Below are 25,265 nucleotides of genomic sequence, written 5' to 3' on the forward strand. Positions count from 1 at the left end.
TGTTTGATACCACATTTATACCATCATCCTCAAGACATTTGACAACTCAGCCCTTGTACCGTACACAGCCAGTAGCAGAGCTGGGGCTGATACACTAACGCCCTGGACCAGAGATGCCACATATACAGTAGGCTAACACTCCCATCAACCCAGAGAGATTCTGGAACAGTCTTCAAACAAATTGAGGATTTCTTTCTATAAGATGGAAATTGTATTTTGAGTTATGTACAAATCTAGAAGACACAATCTCGTCATTCTTTAAAAACGATGAGACATAGGCAGGACAAAAAGTTTAATCACAACGATAAAAATACCGTAGGATTTTACAATAGTGGTGATTGAACACCAGTTTGGACAGGTTAACTTTACAGTTAAACAACAGCTTACTTTGGGTTAACATCTAGAACCACATACCTCAGTCCCTTTAACCAAAATGTGACCCAACAATGAATGCCACATATAGAACAGAGAATATTGTGTATTCTGAATGAGTTCTACAGTCTAAGAATTGACATGTCAACATCTTCAAAAATATCAGGTAGTACACCAGTGGTCAGCATTAGTGACACATTTCCTGAACAAATTCAGTGATATCTGCTAACCAGACCTCTCATTAAGCGATGGTCAGACGATGGTCTTGTATTGCTAAAGAATTCAGATGGTTAGTCATTCATTAAGGGCTGGGTTTCATCCATATCACAGATGATCCAGGTTCAAATGTAAAGGTCATTTCCGATTGTGTCGACATATACAGTGAATGCAGTCTCCGCAAACGCAGGAAAATTCACTAACTTTAGATTGAGAAATAACTCGGATCTTCCACCATACGGATTGAATCCAGCGATCAGGCAGAAATACTAAACATGAAAGTCTCTGGAAAGAAGTTGATTCATCTTAACTCATCCCGAAAAACTCAATCACTCCCAGCTTGCTATTAGCTAGCTCGTGATTCTACAAGGAAGTATAGCAACCAATCAGATTGCAGATAGACTGACAAGATTCAACACACCTTCATGACACACACACATTAATTTCTTATTTCCATATGTTTCATCATCTTTGATTTCTTCATCATCCTACTAGATGGAAACTATACAATGTTTCTTATGCAGGAGTGGCGTTTCAATTATTTATTTTTTATTGAAAAAAAATAAAGTGGAAACCCCCTCAATTAGCACATGAAAATCACAAAACATTAACACTGTTCATGTCATACATTGTGTGTCTGCTTGAGAGAGAGAGCAAAAGAAGGAGTGAGGGCGAGAGAAAGGAGAAAGGAAAGGTGATTTATAGGTTACTGAAGAGTTCGTTCCTCTTGCTCCAGTCCATGGCAGGGGCCTTCTTGGATGAGCGTTTCTGGGTAGCTCTCTCCTTGGCCTGGGCTAGAGACATGCTGAGGCTCACATTCGGCTCCTTAACCGGAGGCACCCGGACCTAGAGAGAGAGAACATTATGTGTTACTCCATACGTAAAACTGCCACGGGGGGACTCACAATATTCAAAACAGGTCGATTCAATACATTTAGAAAAGGTTGGGGGTCGGCATAGAATATGTACATATGCAATGGTAAAATGTGTAGAATTGCAAGAAAATTTATTTAAAAACGGCAACATTTTCCATCAGCCTCATAACAGAATTTGTGGAATTGCATCAGTAAAACTACATGACTGATACAGTTTAAAATACCCCTCGAGGCCATAAAGTCATGTAGAATAGCAGGAACTTTTTGATATTATTCACAGGAATATTTACATAAGACTCAGTCATCTTTTGTATATTTATCTTGATGATTAGTGACGACTTATCCTTCCACTTATACTGGGTTTTCAAAACACCCTGCTAATTACACACACACCTCTGGTGGAGGGGTGCTGGCAGCAGATGTTGGTAGAGAGGCAGTGGAGGTGGTGCTGGATGTCGATGCACTGACAGACACCTTAGGCTTTGCTGCTACCTTACCATCCAGCTGTAGAGATAAGAGACAAACACACTATAAACACAGCTTACACCTTACTGTTCAACTGTATACATACATACATACATACATACATACATACATACATACATACATACATACATACATACATACATACATACATAACTCACACACACATCAGCTAAACACACCTCAGAAACATACAGCACTGCCATCACCAGTGGGTGTGATCATCACTGTGGCCACTAGGGGTCGGGATTCACCTTGTGGTACCCTACCCACAGCAACCTGTGTGATTCTATTAACTGGCTGAGACAACACACCAACACTGATCACTGTGGCCACTAGGGGTCAGGATTCACCTTGTGGTACCCTACTCACTGCAACCTGTGTGATTCTATTAACTGGCTGAGACAACACACCAACACTGATCACTGTGCAGTCTTTTATTTGCTGCTGAACATTGACACCCATTCTCATTGACGGGGCTGTAGTGGAGCAGGTTGAGAGTTTCAAGTTCCTTGGTGTCCACATCACTAACAAACTAACATGGTTCAAGCACACCAAGACAGTTGCGAAGAGGGCCCGACAAAACCTATTCCCCCTCAGGAGACTGATAGGATTTGTCATGGGTCCTCAGAAGGTTTTACAGCTGCACCACGGTCTGGTATGGCAACTGCTCAGCCTCCGACCACAAGGCACTACAGAAGGGTAGTGCGAACGGCCCAGTACATCACTGGGGCCAAGCTTCCTGCCATCCAGGACTTCTATACCAGGCAGTGTCAGCGGAAGGCCCTAAAAATTGTCAAAGACTCCAGCCACCCTAGGCAGACTGTTCTCTCTGCAACCGCAAGGCAAGTGGCACCGGAGCACCAAGTCTAGGTCCAAGAGGCTTCTAAACAGCTTCTACCCCTCTCTGTTGTCATCTATGTATAGTGACTTTAATAACTCCACCTACATGTACATATTACCTCAATTACCTCGACTAACCGGTGCCCCCGCACATTGACTCTGTACCAGTACCCCCCTGTATATATAGTCTCACTATTGTTATTTTACAGCTGCTCTTTAATTACTTGTTATTTTATTTTTTAACTGCATTGATGGTTAGGGGCTCGTAAGTAAGAATATCATTGTAAGATCTACACCGGTTGTATTTGGCCATTGTGACTAATAAAATGTGATTTTGATTTGATCACCTGCTCAGAGACATTATAATGCGTATGTTCTCTACTCTCAGCTCTGTCGCCCTGAGTTAGTGGGATAGTCGCATAGTTAGCCATCTCATCTCATTAGCATAATCTCCAGCATGCCTCAGGAATTACAGAGGCTCCCAATCCCAGAGAGAGAGAGAGGGAGCACACTGGCCCACTGTCCACCGCTCTGATCCGACAGTTACCATGGTGACAGGGTCAGCCACGATATCGTCGCTGCCAATCCCCTAGGCTCGTTCCCAGGGTGTCATGGCTTCTTTGCCAGTCAGGGGCAAATCTTATTGTGCGTCCCAAATGGCACCCCATTATCTATTAAGTGCACTGCTTTTGACTAGAGCCCAATGGGTAAAGGGGACAGGGTGCCATTTTGGGACACAGCATTAGTGTCACTGCTTTAGATTGGTCTGCTCTCAATGAGGTGTGATTATAGTGAGTGGTTACTACCACACCCCCATCTTATCTAGCCAAGGGCTTATTTAGGTTTCTGATTTACCAATTCAAGCTCTGAATCATGTGAATGTTTACGGCAGAGCGAGAGAAAGAACATTAGGTCTAGGATGAGTGATTGTTGAGGAAAGTTTTCCCAGGAGAACCGTCCTAATCTCTATCCAGGAATGTCCACTTTGGTGATAAGAGCCCGAGAGAAGTGCCCCCCACCCCCCCCACACTCCTCACCTCTTCTTCTTCTGCGCCTCCATTGGACACAGGTTCAGGAAGAGGTCCTAGAGGAAACAGACAAAAAGCCAAATCAGCTGACCGGTTCTGTGGAACAATAGTTTAGTCACCATTGTGGATAAGGAATAATGATATTACACACACACACACACACACACACACACAAGTTTGGGGTCACTTAGACATTTTTTGTCTATTAACATCAAATTGATCAGAAATACAGTGTAGAATTTGTTCATGTTGTAAATAACTATTGCAGCTGGAAACTGCTTTTTTTTTTTAAAGGAATATCTACATAGACGTTACAGAGGCCCATTATCAGCAACCATCACTCCTGTGTTCCAATGGCACGTTGTGTTAGCTAATCCAAGTTGATCATTTTAAAAGGCTAATTGATCATTAGAAAATCCTTTAGCAATTATGTTATCACAGCTAAAAACTGATTAAAGAAGAAATAAAACTGGCCTTTAGACTAGTTGAGTATCTGGAGCGTCTGCATTTGTGGGTTTGATTACAGGCTCAAAATGGCCAGAAACAAAGACCTTTCTTCTGAAACTCATCAACCTGTTCTTGTTTCGAGAAATGAAGGCTATTCCATGCAAGAAATTGCCAAGAAACTGAAGATCTTGTACAACGCTGTGTACTACTCCCTTCACAGAACAGCGCAAACTGGCTCTAACCAGAATAGAAAGAGGAGTGGGAGGCCCCGGTGCACAACTGAGTAAGAGGAGTGTCTAGTTTGAGAAACAGATGCCTCACAAGTCCTCAACTGGCAGCTTCATTAAATAGTACCCGCAAAACACGAGTCTCAACGTCAGTGAAGAGGCGACTGACTCCGGGATGTTGGCCTTCTAGGCAGAGTTGCAAAGAAAAAGCCATATCTCAGACTGGCCAATAAAAATAAAAGATTAAGATGGGCAAAAGACCAGACATTGTATAGAGGAACCCTGCCTAGAAGGCAAGCATCCTGGAGTCGCCTCTTCACCGTTGAGACTGGTTTTGTATATGGACACCCCTTCAAATTAGTGTATTCTGCTATTTCAGCCACACCCGTTACTGGCAGGTGTATAAAATCGAGCACACCGCCATGCAATCTCCATAGACAAACATACCGAAGAGCTCAGTGACTTTCAAAGTGGCACAGTCATAGGATGCCACCTTTCCAACAAGTCCGTTCATAAAGTTTCTGTCCTGCTAGAGCATGTCCCGGTAAACTGGAAGTACTGCGATTGTGAAGTGGTAACGTCTAGGCGCAACTACCGCTCAGCCGCAAGCCACACAAACTCACAGAGCGGGACCACAGAATGCTGAAGAGTGTCAAGCATAAAAATAGTCTGTCCTCGGTTGCAACACTCACTCCAAACTGCTTCTGGAAGCAACGTCAGCACAAAAACGGTTCGTCGGGAGCTTCATGAAAATGGGTTTCCATGGCCAAGCAGCAGCACACAAGCCTAAGACCACCATGTGCAATGCCAAGCGTCAGCTGGAGTGAAAAGGAGAGGGTAGAGAGGGAGAAGGAGAGGGTAGAGAGGGAGAAGGAGAGGGTAGAGAGGGAGAAGGAGAGGGTAGAGAGGGAAAAGGAGAGGGTAGAGGGAGGGAAAAGGGGAGAGGGGGGTAGAGGGAGGGGAGAAGGGAGAGGGGTAGAGAGGGAGAAGGAGAGGGTAGAGAGGGGAGAAGGAGGGAGGGTAGAGAGGGCGAAGGAGAGGGTAGAGAGGGGGCGAAGGAGAGGGTAGAGAGGGCGAAGGAGAGGGTAGAGGGGCGAAGGAGAGGGTAGAGAGGGGGCGAAGGAGAGGGTAGAGAGGGCGAGGAGAGGGTAGAGAGGGCGAAGGAGAGGGTAGAGAGGGAGAAGGAGAGGGTAGAGAGGGAGAAGGAGAGGGTAGAGAGGGAGAAGGAGAGGGTAGAGGGTAGGGGGAGAAGGAGAGGGTAGGGGGAGAAGGAGAGGGTAGAGAGGGAAGGAGAGGGTAGAGAGGGCGAAGGAGAGGGTAGAGAGGGAGAGGGAGAGAGGAGGGAGGGAGAGGGTAGGAGGGAGAAGGAGAGGGTAGAGAGGGCGAAGGAGAGGGGGAAAAGGAGAGGGTAGAGAGGGAGAAGGAGAGGGTAGAGAGGGAGAAGGAGAGGGTAGAGAGGGGGGAGAGGGTAGAGAGGGAGGGAGAGAGGGGGAGAAGGAGAGGGTAGAGAGGGAGAGAGGAGAGGGGAGAGGGTAGGGGGAGAAGAAGGAGAAGGAGGGGTAGAGGAGGGAGAGGGTAGAGGAGAGGGAGAGGGAGGAGGGAGAGAGGAGAGGGAGAAGGAGAGGGTAGGAGGGAGAAGGAGAGGGAGAGGGAAGGAGAGGAGAGGGAGAGGGAGAAAAGGAGAGGGAGAGAGGGAAAAGGAGGAGAGGGAGAAGGAGAGGGAAAAGAGAGGGTAGAGGGAGAAGGAGAGGGTAGAGAGGGAGAAGGAGAGGGTAGAGAGGGAGAAGGAGAGGGTAGAGAGGGAGAAGGAGAGGGTAGAGAGGGAGAAGGAGAGGGTAGAGAGGGAGGAGGAGAGGGTAGAGGGAGAAGGAGAGGGTAGAGAGGGAGAAGGAGAGGGTAGAGGGAGAAGGAGAGGGTGTAAAGCTCACCACCATTGGATGAAAGGGAAACACGTTCTCTGGAGTGATCAAATCAAAGTCTGTCACGTGTGCCGAATAGAACAGGTGTAGGTAGACCTTAGTGAAACGCTTAATTACAGGCTCTAACCAACAGTGCGGAGAAAAAGTGTGTGTGTGTGTATATAAGTAAAAAATAAAACAGTATTTTTACAGACAGTTGAAAATAAGAGGAGCAAGGCTATATACAGTCACCTGTTAGTCAGGCTTATTGAGGTAGTATGTACATGTAGGTATCGTTAAAGTGACTATGCATATATGATGAACAGAGAGTAGCAGAAGCGTAAAAAGAGTGGTTGGCGGGTGGTGGGACACAATGCAGATAGCCTGGTTAGCCAATGTGTGGGAGCACTGGTTGGTCGGGCCAATTGAGAGGCCAATAGTATGTACATTAATGTATAATTAAAGTGACTATGCATACAAGATAAACAGAGAGTAGCAGCAGTGGTTCCAACTTCATGGCAACAGTTTGGGGAAGGCCCTTTCCTGTTTAAGCATGAGAATGCCTCTGTGCAAAGCAAGATCCAAACAGAAATGTGTTTTTTTTTTTTAGATCGGTGTGGAAGAACTTGACTGGCCTGCACAGAGCCCTGACCTCAACTCCATCGAACACCTTCGGGATGAATTGGAACACCGAAAATAAGCCAGGCCTATATCGCCCCAACATCAGTGCCCGACCTCACTAATGCTCGTGGCTGAATGGAAGCAAATCCCTGCATTAATTTCCAACATCAGTGGAAAGCCTTCCCAGAAGAGTGGAGGCTGTTAGAGCAGCAAAGGGGGGGACCAACTCCATATTAATGCCCATGATTTTGGAATGAGATGTTCGACGAGCAGGTGTCCACATACTTTTGGTCATATAGTGTAGTTCTTCATCTTCATCAGTTCTTCATCTTCATATTTTCTGTCCTGCGTGATGTCAGTGTTATTGTTGACTAATTAGTACTGTGGAAATGTGATATACCTGAATAAAGGGTTGGACTTTAGTGCCTGACTTCTGTCCTAGATCTTAAGGGACTTTTGCATCCTCCACACCCCAGCTGTCACCATGAATACTGTTGCCATGACTTCATCTTCAAAGAGAAGGCTATTGGCTTAGTCTAGGTTTTTTGATAGTCCGAGTCGATATTCACGTAATAATATGAGATTCCTGTCGACCAACAAATTGAGGAAAACAAAACATTCTTTCTCCGTTGAGCCACATTGTAAAAGAGCCACCTTCGTTGTACAGAAATGACAAAACATGCTGAAAAGCTGTTGTTCAATGTACATGCAACCAGGTCAGAAATACCAAACTATAGTTCATAACACTCCTAATGTAGGGAAATAGAGCCAGCGAGAAGAGTCTGTGGCTTCAGGTTATTTGATGTGGGAGACTGGGGACTGTGTCCAAGTAGGCTACTATGTGCATGGAAAACATTTCACCACAGGTAAGACATATAAACTTGTTTAGTATAGTCTTTTAAGTCCATTTGTTTGTGTTGTTGGTTTTGACTACCTTAATGTTACGGTCAGTAGCTAGCTAGTATTCACTCACGTGGCTGCTAGCGCCGTCATGGAACGGGCATGAGGGAAGCCATGGTCATCAACCGATTGATCTTCTAGTCGATCAACAAACATTTCTATAGAAAAGCCAACAAAGTTTTTGACTCCTTTTTGATGTGATTTGTGTTGTGTTGTTGGTGACTCAGAAGCCCTGCGCACCAAGTGTTGTCGTTTCATCTGTCTGAGAAGACAAACTGCCTACCCAGCGGACTGGGAGACATGTTGATAAATCGAGTGCTGCCTACTGTGCTGGCCGTTGGATAGCTCAAATCACCATGCCTACAGCTTCCACGACCAGATCAATTTGATACTAGCCAACGTGAGATTTCATAACTTTTAAAACCTTTTGACCAGAGAGAGATTGTCAAAGAATACAGCAAAGAGCTGCTGTTTGAGTTTCTCTATTATTTTATTCAGCACTGTCAACTGTTTTTAGTCAACACTTATAAAACGTGCTTCTCCCTACTTCCCCTCACACTGCAGCAGCAATGAATGAGTAGCCAAGTCCATCGATAGCCCTGCGTTGTTATTAGTATTAGCAGCTGGTCGTGTCTATTTTTAATACCTAAGAATATTTCACTTTCTCTGGTCATAAGAACAACATGAATTTGTGCGATGAGACTCTTTTTTTCCACAATCGGGTAGAAGACATGTTCCCTCTCTCTGGTCAGTCTACCAGAGGAAAGGAAGGAGGGAGCAGGGATCCTCTGCTGCTCTCTCCCTGAGAATAACGATATTGGCAGGCCAGGCATATAGCCAATATGATGTGATAATGTATTAGGCCAAAAAGCTCATTCCTTACAGAAGTCTTTTTATTAGGTTAATGTTACGTTTAAGTCACATCTTGAAACAATTCTGAGCGTTTAGATCTCAGCTCGCTTTTTGACTACTAAAGTGACCTTGAACATGTTCTAAGTAGTGGGAACGCCCGGCAGCCATTTTGAAAAGTCATCTTCAGACATGTTTTACATTTCTTTAAATGTAGTTTTGTAACAGACCAAATCAACCAAACAAGAAAACTGTGTTTGAAAAAAGGTGACGTTTTTGCTGTGAGCCAATGGTGTAACCTAGGTAACCACAGGTTTTCGCCACAAGCGGGCTGCAATGTTCTAATACCGACTGGGACTATGGCCAGCCAGCTAGTCCCCCACCCCCAACTCCAGTTTAATCATTAACTTCAACAAGGCCACTGTGTGTACGTTTGGAGAGAGATAGTACTACTTGACGACAAGTAGTACTTATATGGAAGTCTATCACTTCCTTAATCCTTCCTAGTCAATTTCTACTGCACTAATCTATGACCAAATGACCGAAGGATTCACAGGAATCTGCCCGACAAGCGTTTTTCCAAGGATATAGTGTGTGTGTGTGTGTGTGTGTGTGTGTGTGTGTGTGTGTGTGTGTGTGTGTGTGTGTGTGTGTGTACCTGTGAGGTGGGCCTCAGTAGGAATGACGTTGCAGGTGTTGAAGAAGGCTTCTGCTTCACGATCCACCACCAGTAGACTGGTCTCATCTCCCCCGGCCTTGATGGCTGCTACGACCTCACTGTGCTGCATCCCTACTACCGACATACTGTTAACCTGGTTAGAGACAGACATACTGTTAACCTGGTTAGAGACAGACAACCTGGTTAGAGACAGACATACTGTTAACCTGGTTAGAGACAGACAACCTGGTTAGAGACAGACATACTGTTAACCTGGTTAGAGACAGAGATACAAATGTTTCCCTGGTTAGAGACAGAGATACAAATGTTTCCCTGGTTAGAGACAGAGATACAAATGTTTCCCTGGTTAGAGACAGAGATACAAATGTTTCCCTGGTTAGAGACAGAGATACAAATGTTTCCCTGGTTAGAGACAGAGATACAAATGTTTCCCTGGTTAGAGACAGAGATACAAATGTTTCCCTGGTTAGTAGAAAGCATTAGACTTACAGCCTTGACCTTTGTCAGACACGGTTTGAAGTCAGTGTAATTGGAGTGTAATTCAAGTCAGAGACAGAGTGGTCGTATTACGACATGGGGACCAAGGGCCCGAAAAACAACGGTATCAAGGACTGTTTCCCCTTCACACTAACACAACTGGCCTTGAAAAACCCTCTGTTTGTGTCTCTCTCCCTCCCCCCCGCACAAAGTCACTTCCCAACAGTGCATTACCTAATCCCAGTACTGATTACCATTCCCACTCTGCCACTGATGTAATGAGATTACAACACACAAATTCATCCTCAAGGCCAGCACAACTGTCTGATTGTCATATCGATGACTTTCATACAAGAGAAGATATGTCTGTACAAGTTGATAAAGGTGAAGACAAATAGTACCAGAAGAATATTGCACTGCATTGCTAATATGGTTCAGGGATGAGAGCAGGGATGTGCTGCTGGGTAGTTGGCTTTATAAAAACGTCCTGTACAGAGTCTGTTTGTACAGTAAAGATATACGTACCTGTACGATCTTGTCCTGCGGTTTGAGGCCAGCCTTGTCAGCAGGAGATTCCTCGTCCACAGCTCTAATGTACTGGCCCGGTTTAGACTTCTCACTGTGCAAGTTGAAGCCATAGCCCGTCACACCCTTCTTCATCGAGCACAGACGAGGACGCAGCTCTGCCTTCGAGTCCTACAGAGAAAACAGATCTTGTTAAGCACATATCTATACATAGAGAGAGTGAGACAGCAAGAGAGCGAGAGACAGAGATAAAGCATGTCTAGTTCAGCACATCTCTACGCTGTTACATGGAGAGAGCAGATCTATACCTCTACAAAGAGCAAAATAGCAGATTGCTCATCACAAAGAGAACAATTAGCACAAACTCCACATTTAAAGCAACAGTTGACCTGGAATGGATATTTAAAAAATGTAGTTAAAATACCATTAGTGTGACAGAGATCAAGACGGACTGGATTCTAGCGTTCAACAACCATCCGAAGACCAAGAGAGAAATGGGTTCCTGTTCTCAATGAATTAGAGAACACTCCGTGACAGGTTTACACCAGAGACAGGGAGCTGGGACAATTAAAACGTCGTCCCGTGTCGTTTTATTACTGCAAATGTGGAACATAGACGGCTAGCAAGGGAAAACGGACATGAAGCTATTGGACCTAGTGCACTGCTGTTACTAAATACTCACCAAGCATAATTCAGTTTCTTTACGAACATTATAGCTCTTCCAAGTAGGGTTGCCAACAGTTCGTATTAGCCGGGATGTCCCTTATATTGGGCTAAATTGGTGCCGTTTTTTCATCCAATCACAGTATAGCGTAAACATGGCAATTCCTGCAAAGTCATTTCTGTTGTTGTTCGGTCGGTTTGGCGTATCAAGGAAATATGGATAAACCTGCAAAAAAGACGAGAAAAAAAAATACTGCAGCTACAACAAACAACGGAAAGCAAAAAAGGCGTGGGTTCAGCCCGTCAGCGGTGACTCGACAAAAGCTTTCTGTACTTTTTGCGGTCGGTAATTCTCAAATTGGCCATGGAGGGGAGAATAACCACAGAAATGCACAAGAAGGCCACGCTAGCTAAAAAGGTGCTAGCAATATTGGTTCATTTTTCGTGACGTCTTACTGCGGGAAATGACAAAAATCGCGGCAAGTGAAGCCTCGTCTATGTACCATACGGTTAAACACGGACTCTGCTACAACAGCACTGACTGTCTTGTTATGGTCAACGGTGCTTCGTTTCATGACTCAAATGTTGTGAAGATGATGCACTTGGGAAGAACGAAAGCGGAGATGATTACAATTAGTTTTGGATGGTCTGTCACCGAACGAAGGTGAGCCCGTGTATTTCTCAGTTGCCAGTGATGCCTCAAACAAGGGAATCAGATAAATGTTTCCAGTGTGTGTGAGAGATTTCTCTGTGTCTGATGGAGTGTGTGAAATTCTGCGACATGTTTGCACACGATGGCTCGCTCTTCAAACCAGCTGTCGACCGTCTCCTGCAAAGCTGGCCAGCTCTTACGTCATACTTCAGGTCCCTTGGGGAGACCTGTCCTGTGGCATGAAGAAACAACAGAAGCTGCCGAGATTTATCTGTGATTTTTTCCACAATGTAGGGTGTGTTTTTGACCAACTCGTAAAAAAGCTGTAGGAAACAACACTCTGCATCACAGATGTTTACGAGGAAGTCAAAACATTTAAAATGAAGATGCTTCAGGGGAAACGGGACAGCTTCTTTGGATACTAGACCAAGCAGCTGATGGACAAACAACTGTCAGCACAAAGGTCCAAGCAGCAACAGGACTTTGAGGGTCTATGACACTGTCATTACATACATTGACAAGTAGTTTGATTTCTCACCAGAAAATGTAAATGGTGGAACTGAAACCAGTCGACCTCTGAGGAGCTCTCCTTCACTGACCTGGAGCGGGTGGTGGTTGCCCTCAAAATGACAGAGACGGTCGTACTGACCAACTCTGAAGAGTTTTGTGTTAGCCGGGAGGAAATACAGAAAGCCAGACAGGATATCACAAAATACACCAGTGAGAAGTGGGTGGCAGTTTTCCAAAACCTAGGGAAAGCCAACTTTATCAACATGTTCAGGATTGTCTCATTTGTCCTCAGTGTGCCAGGCTCAAATGCCTTTGTAGAGAGGATTCTGTCTGATGACCATTAAATGGTCTGACTCAAAAAACAGATGCAGCACAGAGCTGATCAAAATTAACTTAAAATATCTGAACTGCGACTTGTCATGGAAGGACTTTTCTCTGGCTATGCAACAGGACTGCTTGACTCAGTCTAGAGCAGAACAAATATCCATGGAAGAAGTAGACTTGGAGTGATTCATGCCCTTTTCCTCTTTCCCATTTTTCCTCTTTTGCATTTGAAATGTTTTGTCTGCTGTCAAGTTCCAAACTGAGATTTCTTTGATCATTTATTTTGATGTTTGTTTACATAATGATACAGTTTTAGTAAAGCTATAGGCTAAACGGAATATAAGAATGTTTTGCCATTCCAATTAAATAAGAACATTGAATGTACACTTTCACACAACACCATACCCACACCGCCGTGGCACCGTGCACTGGCACGCCACCTTTTGGCCCTTATTTGGTAGTGAGAAAGTTGGCAACCCTACCGCCAAGCTCCATACTTGCTTCTACATACTATAGTTCTATGAATATGAACAGTAGGATAATACTGTATCTAAGAGGAGCAGTTCAGACTCCAGGCTGTGATTGTAAAATAGAATTTGTTGTTAATTGACCTGCCTGGTAAAATAAATATTAAAAAACACCTGTGTGGCTTGGGTTGTGTGCGAGCGTCTGTTAAACTCAGTCTCAAGTCAGTGACAAGGCTTGCTAGAGAGTCTAGCTGGGCTCTGGACTGGTGTTCAATGTAACGGACTAATCCAGGAGTGGTCATACGCTAAACTAAGCATTTAATCCCACTAGAGGTGGAGACAGGCTAACAGCTACATAGGAGTGCAGTAGCAGAAAAGGGAATGAGGTTAACAGCACAGCCAGAGAGGTTGCCAACCTAACCTCCATGTTGGCACCAACCAAACCCTCTATGCAAAACATTCTCATTCAGAACCAGAATGCAATTGTTCTTGGAACTTTTGATACCAATATGTCATCCATTAGAATTCTAAGTTAGCAGAATTCTCTAAATGCATATAAGACATGAAATGTACATTTATTGAGCCAGGTTGAGGACAAGTCGTTTTGGGGAAGGACAAAGAAAACGCCCTGATTGGTGTTAAATCCCATTTCAATCATAACTAATGGAACAGATAAGATGCTGTAAAGGTGGAGAGACTTTACGACCGGTGGATATATAGAGGCCTATATCTATTTTGCATACAACAGTAATGATAGAGAACAATCATCATATAAAAAAGTACTCCTCCTCCACTGATAAAAAGGGCTGTTCCAGAGATTGTTGCTCTGTAATCGTTAGTCACCTGTTAATAATTATCTGTTACCAACCTTAAGAGCAACCTTTGCATCCTGAACGTCCACCCATGTGATGCGTCTCCCTGCTGTAGAAAACTTGCTTGCAGAAAATAAACCCAGTTTATATGAGTCATATCCTGCCTCCCAAATGACACCCTATTAATTATGGGCCCTGGTCACAAGTAGTGCACTATATTGGAAATAGGGGTCAGTTTGAGAGTCAACCACAGAATATGATTGGTTTAATATCCTAAAATGGTCCGTGCAGAGTTGTTTCTGGCTGGGATGAACATGGAAGGACATTATTGAGCGTTTCATTGATTCACACATGGCTTCATAACCATTGACTGTTGAGGAAGACCAACACAGGCTGTATGACAGCTTCAGTACACCCCCCACCCCGCTGGTGTCCGTCACTACGCCCATGTCCAGCTCCAATCCCAGGTCGTCCTCTGGGGGGACTGGGAGGCCAGGCAGGCTGACAATGAGAAGCTTTGTCCTGGGGAGACGGAGAGGCCTGAACCCCTGATTCCCAGCCAGCCGCTGTCACAGCAGAAATCTGCACTCAAAACACTACGAGGGTGGTTTCCTCAGCCAGTTGCAGCCACAGCAAAGACTCTCAATCTCTGATAGACAAGCAGTTGTAAATGGATTGATGTTTTGGGGGTGATTCGAGTGGTTTGTTTTGAACTTTGGCAACACTAGTAGTGTAGACTTAAAACGGCACAGCTCCAAGCATCCAAAACAAGCGCTTGTCTATTAAAGTACTCATTCAGCTTCAAGTATTTTGCTGAAGCTTTAAAAAATGCTTAGAGCAGTGAGCACCAGCAGCAGCAGCAGACTGTTACTCGTCTCACTACAGTAGATCCAAAATGGCACCCTATTCCGTATATTGTGCCATAGGGCTCTGGTCAAAAGTAGTCCAGTATATTTAATTTTTTTATTTTATTTTTAATTTTACCTTTATTTAACCAGGCAAGTCAGTTATTTTCAGTTATTTTCAATGACGGCCTGGGAACAGTAGGTTAACTGCCTGTTCAGGGGCAGAACGACAGATTTGTACCTTGTCAGCTCGGGGGTTTGAACTCGTAACCTTCCGGTTACTAATCCAACGCTCTAACCACTAGGCTACGCTGCCGCGTAGGGAATATAGGGAATAGGGTGGCATTTGGGACAGATCAGTCTCTCCCTCTGTATTTGTCCAGGCTGTCGTACGGTTTGCTGAAGCTGAGACTGGAACTTTTGTGAGTGTAATGTTTACTGTCTGCATTCAGGATTAGACACCCCTTGAATAAGAAGAACAATCTACCACATGTTAAGGGTGTGTGAGTGTTACTGCCAGAAGGAGCACCATTCTCCCCCATGGGAAACACATGTTAAGGGTGTGTGAGTGTTACTGCCAGAAGGAGCACCATTCTCCCCCATGGGAAACACATGTTAAGGGTGTGTGAGTGTTACTGCCAGAAGGAGCACCATTCTCCCCCATGGGAAACACATGTTAAGGGTGTGTGAGTGTTACTGCCAGAAGGAGCACCATTCTCCCCCATGGGAAACACATGTTAACATTGCCAAAGCAAGTGAAGTAGATAATAAACAAGTGAAATCAACAAAAAAAAAAACAGTAAAACATTAGACTCCAAAAGAATAAAGACATTTCAAATGTCATTGTATGTGCAAATAGTTAAAGTACAAAAGGGAAAATAAGTCAACAAGTGGCAACAGGTCACAAATCTTGTTGCTGTAATTGCACACTGTGGTATTTCACCCATTCGATATGGAAAATTGGATTTGTTTTCAAATTATTATACTTTAAGGGGTGGATCGGCTTTAATGTTGCGGATTGATTGTTGCTTCCATCAATGTAATTGTCTGCATCATTTCCAATCAGCAAAAATAGAAACGTCCCTTTTTCAGGACCCTGTCTTTCAAAGATAATTTGTAAAAATCCAAATAACTTCACAGTTCTATATTTGTAAAGTGTTTAAACACTGTTCTCATGCTTGTTCAATGATCCATAAACAATTAATGAACATGCACCTGTGGAACAGTCGTTAAGACACTAACAGCTTACTGAAGGTAGGCAATTAAGGTCACAGTTATGAAAACTTAGGACACTAGAGGCCTTTCTACTGACTCTGAAAAACACCAAAAGAAAGATGCCCAGGGTCCCTGCTCATCTGTGTGGACGTGCCTTAGGCATGCTGCAAGGAGGCATGAGGACTGCAGATGTGGCCAGGGCAATAAATTGCCATGTCCGTACTGTGAGACACCTAAGACAGCGCTACAGGGAGACAGGACGGATGGCTGAGAGAGGCTGGACTGAGGGCTTGTAGGCCTGTTGTAAGGCAGGTCCTCACCAGACATCACCGGCAACAACGTCGCCTATGGGCACAAACCCACTGTCTCCGGACCAGACAGGACTGGCAAAAAGTGCTCTTCACTGACAAGTCGCGGTTTTGTCTCACCAGGGGTGATGGTCGGATTCGCATTTATTTTAGAAGGAATTAGCGTTACACCAAGGCCTGTTCTCTGGAGCGGGATCAATTTGGAGGTGGAAGGTCCGTCATGGTCTGGGGAAGTGTGTCACAGCATCATCGGACTGAGCTTGTTGAGATTGCCTGCAATGACAACGCTGTGTGTTACTGGGAAGACATCCTCCTCCCTCATGTGGTACTCTTCCTGCAGGCTTATCCTGACAAGACCCTCCAGCATGACAATGCCACCAGCCATACTGCTCGTTCTGTGCGTGATTTCCTGCAAGACAGGAATGTCAGTGTTCTGCCATGGCCAGCAAAGTGCCCGGATCTCAATCCCATTGAGCACGTCTGGGACCTGTTGGATCAGAGGGTGAGGGCGAGGTCCATTCCCCCCAGAAATATCTGGGAACTTGCAGGTGGCTTGGTCGAAGAGTGGGGTAACATCTCACAGCAAGAACTGGCAAATCTGGTGCAGTCCATGAGGAGATGCACTGCAGTACTTAATGCAGCTGGTGGCCACACCAGATACTGCAGATATTGACCCCCCCTTTGTTCTGGGACACATTATTATTATTCAATTTCTGTTAGTCACATGTCTGAGAAACTTGTTCGGTTTATGTCTCAGTAGAATCTTATGTTAATAAAAATATTTACACATTTGCTGTCCTGGGGCTCTGTGGGGTCTGTTTGTGGACAGAGCCCCAGGACCAGCTTTCTTAGGAGACTCCTCTCCATGTTAGTCTTTCTGTAGGTGTTGGCTTTGTTATGGAAGGTTTGGGAATTGCTTCCTTTTAGGTGGTTGTAAAATTTAACGGCTCTTTTCTGGATTTTGATAATTAGTGGGTATCGGCCTAATTCTGCTCTGCATGCATTATTACATTTTTTACGTTGTACACAAGGGATATTTTTCAAAATTCTGCATGAAGTCTCAATTTGAGATGCAGTCTCAATCTGTCCCATTGTGTGTTTTCTTCCCTTGTCTCAGCTCGTTCACAGCTTTGTGGAAGTTAACGTGGCGCTGATGTTTAGGCCAAGGCATGTATAGTTTTGTGCTCGAGAGCAATGGTGTCTAGATGGAATTTGTATCTCGCTCTCAACCGCAGAGCAAATACTGGGTAAGGTAGTAGACCTACTGCTAACAGGAAGTCTTGGAGGCTGTCAAAATGACAACCTCAATTCCTTCATAATACTAATGGGCGTGTGCACACGCAACTGCCTTATCCTTACTAATAAAGATTAGCATATCTGCATAGCACCGCCTAGCTTACATGTGGAAACTAAAAGCCTATAAAAACTAAACTTTCTTTTGCACATAACATTCCTTGGTCCTGCATCTCAAAGGTTAATGTTTTTACAGCTCCCTACAGAAAGACTGTGATATCCAAATTGGTAGTTACAGTCTTGTCCCATCGCCGCAACTCCCGAACAGACTCGGTAGAGAAGGTTGAGAGCCATGCGTTATCCAAAACATGATCCTGCCAAGCCGCACTGCATCTTGACACACTGCTTGCTTAACCCGGAAGCCAGCCGCACCAATGGCGACCCCCACAACTGGTGACCCCCACAATGAGTCACTAGAGCGCAATGGGACAAGGACACCCCGGCCGGCGAAACCCTCCCCTAATCCGGACAACCCTGGGTCCATTAATATGCGCTGCCTCATGGGTCACTCGGTCGCGGCCAGCTGAGACACAGCCCGGGATCGAACCCGGGTCTGTAAGTGACGCCTCTAGACCGCTGCACCACTCAGGAGACCCACCACAAATAGTTGCCATACAAAATAGAAAAATGCTTCCAAACATCCTTCCTCTCAATTAAGTTTCTATGTGAGAATTACAAAAACAATCAGAGATGCCAAAAATATTTTCCACTCCTGCTTCCTTGGAATGGTCCTGGTGGCTAAGGCTTGTGGTCCTCTTTGGGGGATTCTACAGTTTTCAATGTGTCTTTACATTGTCTTCCATTGTTGAAGAAGAGATGGATATCTAGTGGCATTCGATAGTAAACCAAAACATTTAGTCCATCCTTGAGGAATGAGGGTGTTTTATTGGAGTGTGAAATTAAAAATATATATTTCACCCTTATTTTACCAGTTAAGAGTTTGTGTGAAAACCTTGAACTTAGAGCTGCACTTTTGTCTTGCACAGCCACCTGCACAGCCACCATCAACTGGAGAAACAGCTAGCGCTGCAAATTCAATCAGATCTGTCAACACAGGACAGGCTGAAGAGAGATGGGCTGATAGCAGTAGACTAGTTACAGGGTCAAGTTAAGACACAGGTTTCATCCCAAATGGCATCCTATTCCCTATATAGTGCACTACTTCTAACTAGGGCCCATAGGGCACTGTGTAGGTAACAGAGTGCCATTTGGGGGTCACCCATAGGAAGATCCGAGCTTCACCAACAATATTGCAACACACTGGATGAACACAGTAACTCGACACAGCAGTCGGTCATCTAAAAACACCTTATCTGATAGCACCTGATAACATCTCATTATAGAGCAATGATTGGGTCTGTGTTTAAACATGAATAGTGAGTCAGCATCAAGCATCTGACGGGCGGACAGACAGATGGGTGTGGTAGGTATGGAGGACTGGCTGTGTATGCGAGTGTCAATCCTTTTTAGATAGGAGACCGGTGTGGGGCATGGGATAATGGTTGATTGTATGTCAACAGAGCAGTGCTGTTGGTTATAGAGGGGCCTTTCACCTCTGCTCTGGTCAAAAGGTACAACATAACGCGACAAACAAGAACACCCACTGGCTGAGCTACATGACCACAACATTACCATGGCATCACATCAGTCTCCCGCTCTGTCGCTCTCTGACACAAAGACTGAAGTTTACCAGAGAAACAGGCTTTTGTGAAAGAACTCCATATAGACATGTTTTATTATAAGATAGACCACATAATAATAATAATATGAACTGCCATCAACTTCATCTTCCTTTAAGGTTTCTGTTTAGAACTATGAACAATCTTCCCTTGTCTTCCTTTGTCATGACTCATTTCTGATCTGCTTACCCACACAGTCAGAGAGTAGTGTTCTCTGACACAATATAAATTACTTCCATCTCCTCTGTCTTCCAACCAGCAGAACAAACACTAGCTGTCTCACATCTTTTCTTTTCTTTCCTGTTCTGGTTGTTCTAGTCTGGTACTGTCGTCAACAGTGACAGTGCTGTCTGTCCTGGCGCTATGGCAACACACAGGACGTGGTTTCCTCAGATAGACTGATGATACAGCACCACCCTAAACCTCAGATACCGGTAGCTACATGGCTCTTCATGAACTAATTGTCTTTATACAGGGTTCTGAGTTGGCTTCCAACCTGTAGAGAATATAATGAAGATGGACTGTCCAGACTACCATTTGAGTGGTCAGATACAAAGGTAAGGCATCCCCTATGGACCAAAGAATCTCTAGCAAGCATCATGGTAAGGCTTACACCATGGCCTAACCTACTGTGCTCTCTACTGGGCCTGGAATCTCTGAAGAGCTATGCCAGCAAACCACAGGCCTCTTCACACACACACACACACACACACACACAGTGTAAAAGCTCAACTTAGCTGTGTTAGTTCTGCATGATTACAGAGGAGGAGCATACAGAGTCTGAAGCTCAGAGACAAAGCATCGCTCATAACAGAGAATCAATTCACTCACAAGGCCCCACTCAATTACATGTAGAAGCTGAATGCAGATCTCAACCCTGTCATGTTATCAGAAGTCCTTTTTCCAGGTTTGTTCACAGGGTTTTTTCTGGCTGTTTAAGACCTCACAGCCTCATCACCATTACATGGATGTGTTAAAACTGCTGTATTCACGGTCTTTATCTCTAGTAGAGGGAGAACCAGTCAGACAGCCTGGGTTAATGGAAGAGTCTTAAAATGTAGGGCCTCAAAGTTTAATAACAAAACACACACCATTACACAAATCAATGAGTAATACAATCACATGATTTGAGGTCGTTATATGAGTAACCCAACAGCCTGGGAGGAAAGCGTCGAGCTAGGGCTGGGCGATAAATCAATAATTATCGAGGTAATTACTTCCCTCAATAACGATATAAAAACGTATAGATTCATTTTCGATAATGTCGACATAGAATAATTAGTCCATTTCACCTCTGTGACGCAGCAGGAACGTGTGGAGAAGTGACACTACGCACGTGGAGAGGTACATGCCCACTAAAAACCACTTAGCACCTCGAGTGACGTAGGAGCCATTATTAACCAGGAAAGAGTGGTATAGGAGCCATTATTAACCAGGAAATAAGTGATGTAGGAGCCATTATTAACCAGGAAATGAGTGGTATAGGAGCCATTATTAACCAGGAAATGAGTGGTATAGGAGCCATTATTAACCAGGAAATGAGTGATGTAGGAGCCATTATTAACCAGGAAATGAGTGATGTAGGAGCCATTATTAACCAGGAAATGAGTGATGTAGGAGCCATTATTAACCAGGAAATGAGTGGTATAGGAGCCATTATTAACCAGGAAATGAGTGGTATAGGAGCCATTATTAACCAGGAAATAAGTGATGTAGGAGCCATTATTAACCAGGAAATGAGTGGTGTAGGAGCCATTATTAACCAGGAAATGAGTGGTATAGGAGCCATTATTAACCAGGAAATGAGTGGTATAGGAGCCATTATTAACCAGGAAATGAGTGATGTAGGAGCCATTATTAACCAGGAAATGAGTGATGTAGGAGCCATTATTAACCAGGAAATGAGTGATGTAGGAGCCATTATTAACCAGGAAATGAGTGATGTAGGAGCCATTATTAACCAGGAAATGAGTGGTATAGGAGCCATTATTAACCAGGAAATGAGTGGTATAGGAGCCATTATTAACCAGGAAATGAGTGATGTAGGAGCCATTATTAACCAGGAAATGAGTGGTGTAGGAGCCATTATTAACCAGGAAATGAGTGGTATAGGAGCCATTATTAACCAGGAAATGAGTGGTATAGGAGCCATTATTAACCAGGAAATGAGTGATGTAGGAGCCATTATTAACCAGGAAATGAGTGATGTAGGAGCCATTATTAACCAGGAAATGAGTGATGTAGGAGCCATTATTAACCAGGAAATGAGTGATGTAGGATCCATTATTAACCAGGAAATGAGTGATGTAGGAGCCATTATTAACCAGGAAATGAGTGATGTAGGAGCCATTATTAACCAGGAAATGAGTGATGTAGGAGCCATTATTAACCAGGAAATGAGTGATGTGGGCGAAAACAGTGGCAGTGATAGCCATGGAGAAGGAGCAGCTTCCAGGGAAGAAATTATTCATGAAAATGGTTAAACTGTTTCAGTCATTTGGAAGCGGTTTGGCTTTTTGAAGTCCGACAAAGAGCAGAGCAATGTTCAGTTTAACATTTTGGCTACGACAGGTGGCTACAAAATCTGGTAATAAGACAAACCCTTTTCAACATCTGAAGCATGCAGGAAGTTTGAGTTTGAGCCACAGTGTTGATCAACACCACTCAAGCACCAGCTAATCTAGGGATGTTGCCCGAAGCAGTCAACACTGACAGAGTTTATGCCCTATAAGCAAATATCCAAAAGACAAAAGACATCACAAATGCTATTATGCATTGCATTGCTAAGGACATGCTACCAAATAGCACAATCGAAAAGGAAGGTTTCAAGAGGCGTATCAATTTCATTGACCCCAGGTACGTGCTCCCTGGCCACATGGAACAGTTTTCCTTAAAGTATACGTGTATAGCTCACATAATACATTTTTTATTTAACTAGGCAAGTCAGTTAAGAACTTCTTATTTACAATGACGGCCTATCGGGGAACAGTGGGTTAACTGCCTTGTTTTACCTTGTCAGCTCGGGGATTCGATCTAGCAACCTTTCGGTTACTGGCCCAACCTTTCGGTTACAGGCATTAGGCAATCTTGAGTCTGAAGCAAATATGCACATTTTAAACACTATTTGATTAATATCATGATAACTATCGTTATCGGATGAAAAAAATATATAGATATTGTGATAATTGATTTGCCATATCGCCCAGACCTACTTTGAGCCATAAGGTATTGATCTTCACAAACTATGATGGCAGTCAGCCCAGTGTGTGTGTGTGTGTGTGTGTGTGTCACTGAGTAAACAACCCAGAGCAGCAAAGAGCTCTGTGAGATGTCAAGATCATCCAAGGGCTTGTGAGTACTAGTTGTTATGGTGACCCAAATCAGGATCTCCGTGGTAACAGATTATACAGTGTGGCAAATCTGTGTCGCCTTGGCAATAGAAGACGAGACAGGACTAAGAGTTGGGGAAAGCGGGGGTCTGAATGAATCAAGTTCAACTTCACTGCAACACATTGAAATCCATCACTACCACTAAGACTCCTTGTGCTATTAAGGAAAAGCATGCGACAGACTCTCCCGTACCCTTGTATACTTTTTAGCCAGCAGTTCTGAATGTAGCGCTCACGGGCCAAAATTGGTCCCTGAAAATTGCATACTACGTCACATACTATAATGTGGTCCTTCTGTGGCTCAGTTGGTGAGCACCACGCCAGGGTAGTGGGTGCCCCACCCATACGTAGAATGTATGCACACATGACTGTAAGTCGCTCTTAAATGGCCTTTATATGTGCCTCTTGCTAGCTGCCTCTTGCTAGCGGTCACTCAAATGGCGAGGGCCTGAAGCTCATTGGTTGAACTCAAATTGCTAGAGGACTGGCCCACGTGGGTGAAAAATGGAGGTAAAAAAAAAAAAAGGCACAGCTTCCAGAAAAACAGTCACTTTCAAACTAAGGATTTCATGGCTAATTGAGGTTCTGCTCATAGATTATGCATGTTCATAAACTGGGTGGTTCCAGCCCTGAATGCTGATTGGCTAACTCTATTGCCCTTACATATACCAATGACGTGTTATATGAGACCATATACCACAGGTATGACAAAACATTTTTACTGCTCTAATTACATTGGTAACCAGTTTATAATAGCAATAAGGCACCTCGGGGGTTTGTGAAATATGGCCAATATACCACAGCTAAGGGCTGTATCCAGGCACTCCGCGTTGTGCGTAAGAACAGCCCTTAGCCGTAGTATATTGGCCGTATACCACAAACCCCCAAGGTGCATTATTACTTAAATGAACACATTGATACATCCAGCCCAAAAGGGTTTTAAATACTTAGTCGCCAAAACTGTCTTTAATACAATGTTTTAACAATGCTATAACTGCAGTAATAAAAGGTGTAGTTCCATAGGGATAAGGGCAACTCAATGGCACTACACCCAGATCAATGGAGAACAACACCCATGATGTGTTGAGAGACGTTTTGAAATCTCACATTGAACAAGGCTATACCCATAGAGTACTACTTTTGACCAGAGCTTAATATGCCCTGGTCAAAAGTAGTGCACTGTAATAGGGTATCATTTGGGACGCTCCCTAAGACTAACACCAAGGTTATATAGTTATATTATATAGATAGCTAGACTGATGTGGGGGTTCTATTATAGACAACAGACTGATGTCTAACTAAGGTTCTCCAGTACAGACTGATGTCTAACTAAGGTTCTCCAGTACAGACTGATGTCTAACTAAGGTTCTCCAGTACAGACTGATGTCTAACTAAGGTTCTCCAGTACAGACTGATGTCTAACTAAGGTTCTCCAGTACAGACTGATGTCTAACTAAGGTTCTCCAGTACAGACTGATGTCTAACTAAGGTTCTCCAGTACAGACTGATGTCTAACTAAGGTTCTCCAGTACAGACTGATGTCTAACTAAGGTTATCCAGTACAGACTGGGGCTGTGTCTCAAATGGCACCAGATTTCCTATATAGCCGAGTGCACTACTTTTGATGGCTCTGGTCAAAAGTAGTGCACTACGTAGGGAATAGGGTGGCATTTGTGAAGTACACTGGGAGGAGGCAGTGTACTCAAGATTAAGGAAGGACACCAAGATGTTTCAAGGAAAAAATAACTAGTAAATACCTGTAAAAGAGTAGCCAGAGATTGCCTACTGCTACTGGGTAATGGTTAAAAGGTCAGGGTGAAGTTGAAGACATGGAATTCGCTTCGTGATTTTAGGACATAAGGCCATATTATTGGCCAAAGAAAGGAAGGAGAGAAAGAAAGGCTGTTTCACTGTCATCACTAACAGTCATTCCATCTTAACAACTCTCTGAGTGTAACATTCTGCCCTCCAGGGTCATTCCATCTTAACAGCTCTCTGAGTGTAACATTCTGCCCTCCAGGGTCATTCCATCTTAACAGCTCTCTGAGTGTAACATTCTGCCCTCCAGGGTCATTCCATCTTAACAGCTCTCTGAGTGTAACATTCTGCCCTCCAGGGTCATTCCATCTTAACAGCTATCCGAGTAGGGTGTCCAATCAAAAACATATAATAATAATTCTCTAAATGAATAATCCTGTGAAGATCATCCTTTGAGGAAAAAGAACGGACAAACCGCATGTCTCTATCATAATCCGTTCAAACGTTATTGGAGTTTTCACCACTTGTAGGATGGCCAGAATTAGGGTGACTAAATCAATGGAGGCCAGATGGGGATTTTTTTTTAAACGAAAATTGCATCACATCAACTCGGCTGGATTCTATGTAAGAATTAAGGCTACCTGATAGGCTCACTTTCCTGTTAAACTAGTCATCTTTCTCCTCAAATCCAGAGGACATAAAACATTAGAGGTAAGATGGATATCGATTGAAACTTAGTGTTTTCATATTTTTACACTTAATTCAGCTTGTGTCATTTTAATTTAGCCTTTTACGACCAACAGAAACAACAATGAAGATGAGTACCATGTCATCGGAGCTCTGTGCTTACTATCAGATGTATTAGGTTACGAAATCAGACTTTTTAGATATAAAGTTAATCCTATGTTAC

General features: G+C 43.9%; 1 protein-coding gene across 2 annotated transcripts in view; it reads right to left on the reverse strand.

The window, feature by feature from the left end:
* Positions 1-25,265, reverse strand: part of LOC118402718 (Na(+)/H(+) exchange regulatory cofactor NHE-RF1-like) — a 33,801-nt gene continuing 8,536 nt past the window's right edge. The window contains exons 2-6 of one of the 2 annotated variants that reach the window (XM_052477838.1): positions 10,441-10,611; positions 9,418-9,571; positions 3,830-3,873; positions 1,857-1,967; positions 1-1,434 (exon numbers count right to left, since the gene is read on the reverse strand). In XM_052477838.1, coding sequence (XP_052333798.1) covers positions 1,288-1,434; positions 1,857-1,967; positions 3,830-3,873; positions 9,418-9,571; positions 10,441-10,611 — 627 coding nt within the window. In that variant the 3' untranslated portion in view covers positions 1-1,287. Of the gene's footprint in view, positions 1,435-1,856; positions 1,968-3,826; positions 3,874-9,417; positions 9,572-10,440; positions 10,612-25,265 lie in introns of both variants that reach the window. The other variant, XM_035800907.2, reaches the window with a different exon arrangement.

This window comes from Oncorhynchus keta, chromosome 24, assembly GCF_023373465.1.
Source record: "Oncorhynchus keta strain PuntledgeMale-10-30-2019 chromosome 24, Oket_V2, whole genome shotgun sequence".
NCBI classification, from domain to species: Eukaryota; Metazoa; Chordata; class Actinopteri; order Salmoniformes; family Salmonidae; genus Oncorhynchus; species Oncorhynchus keta.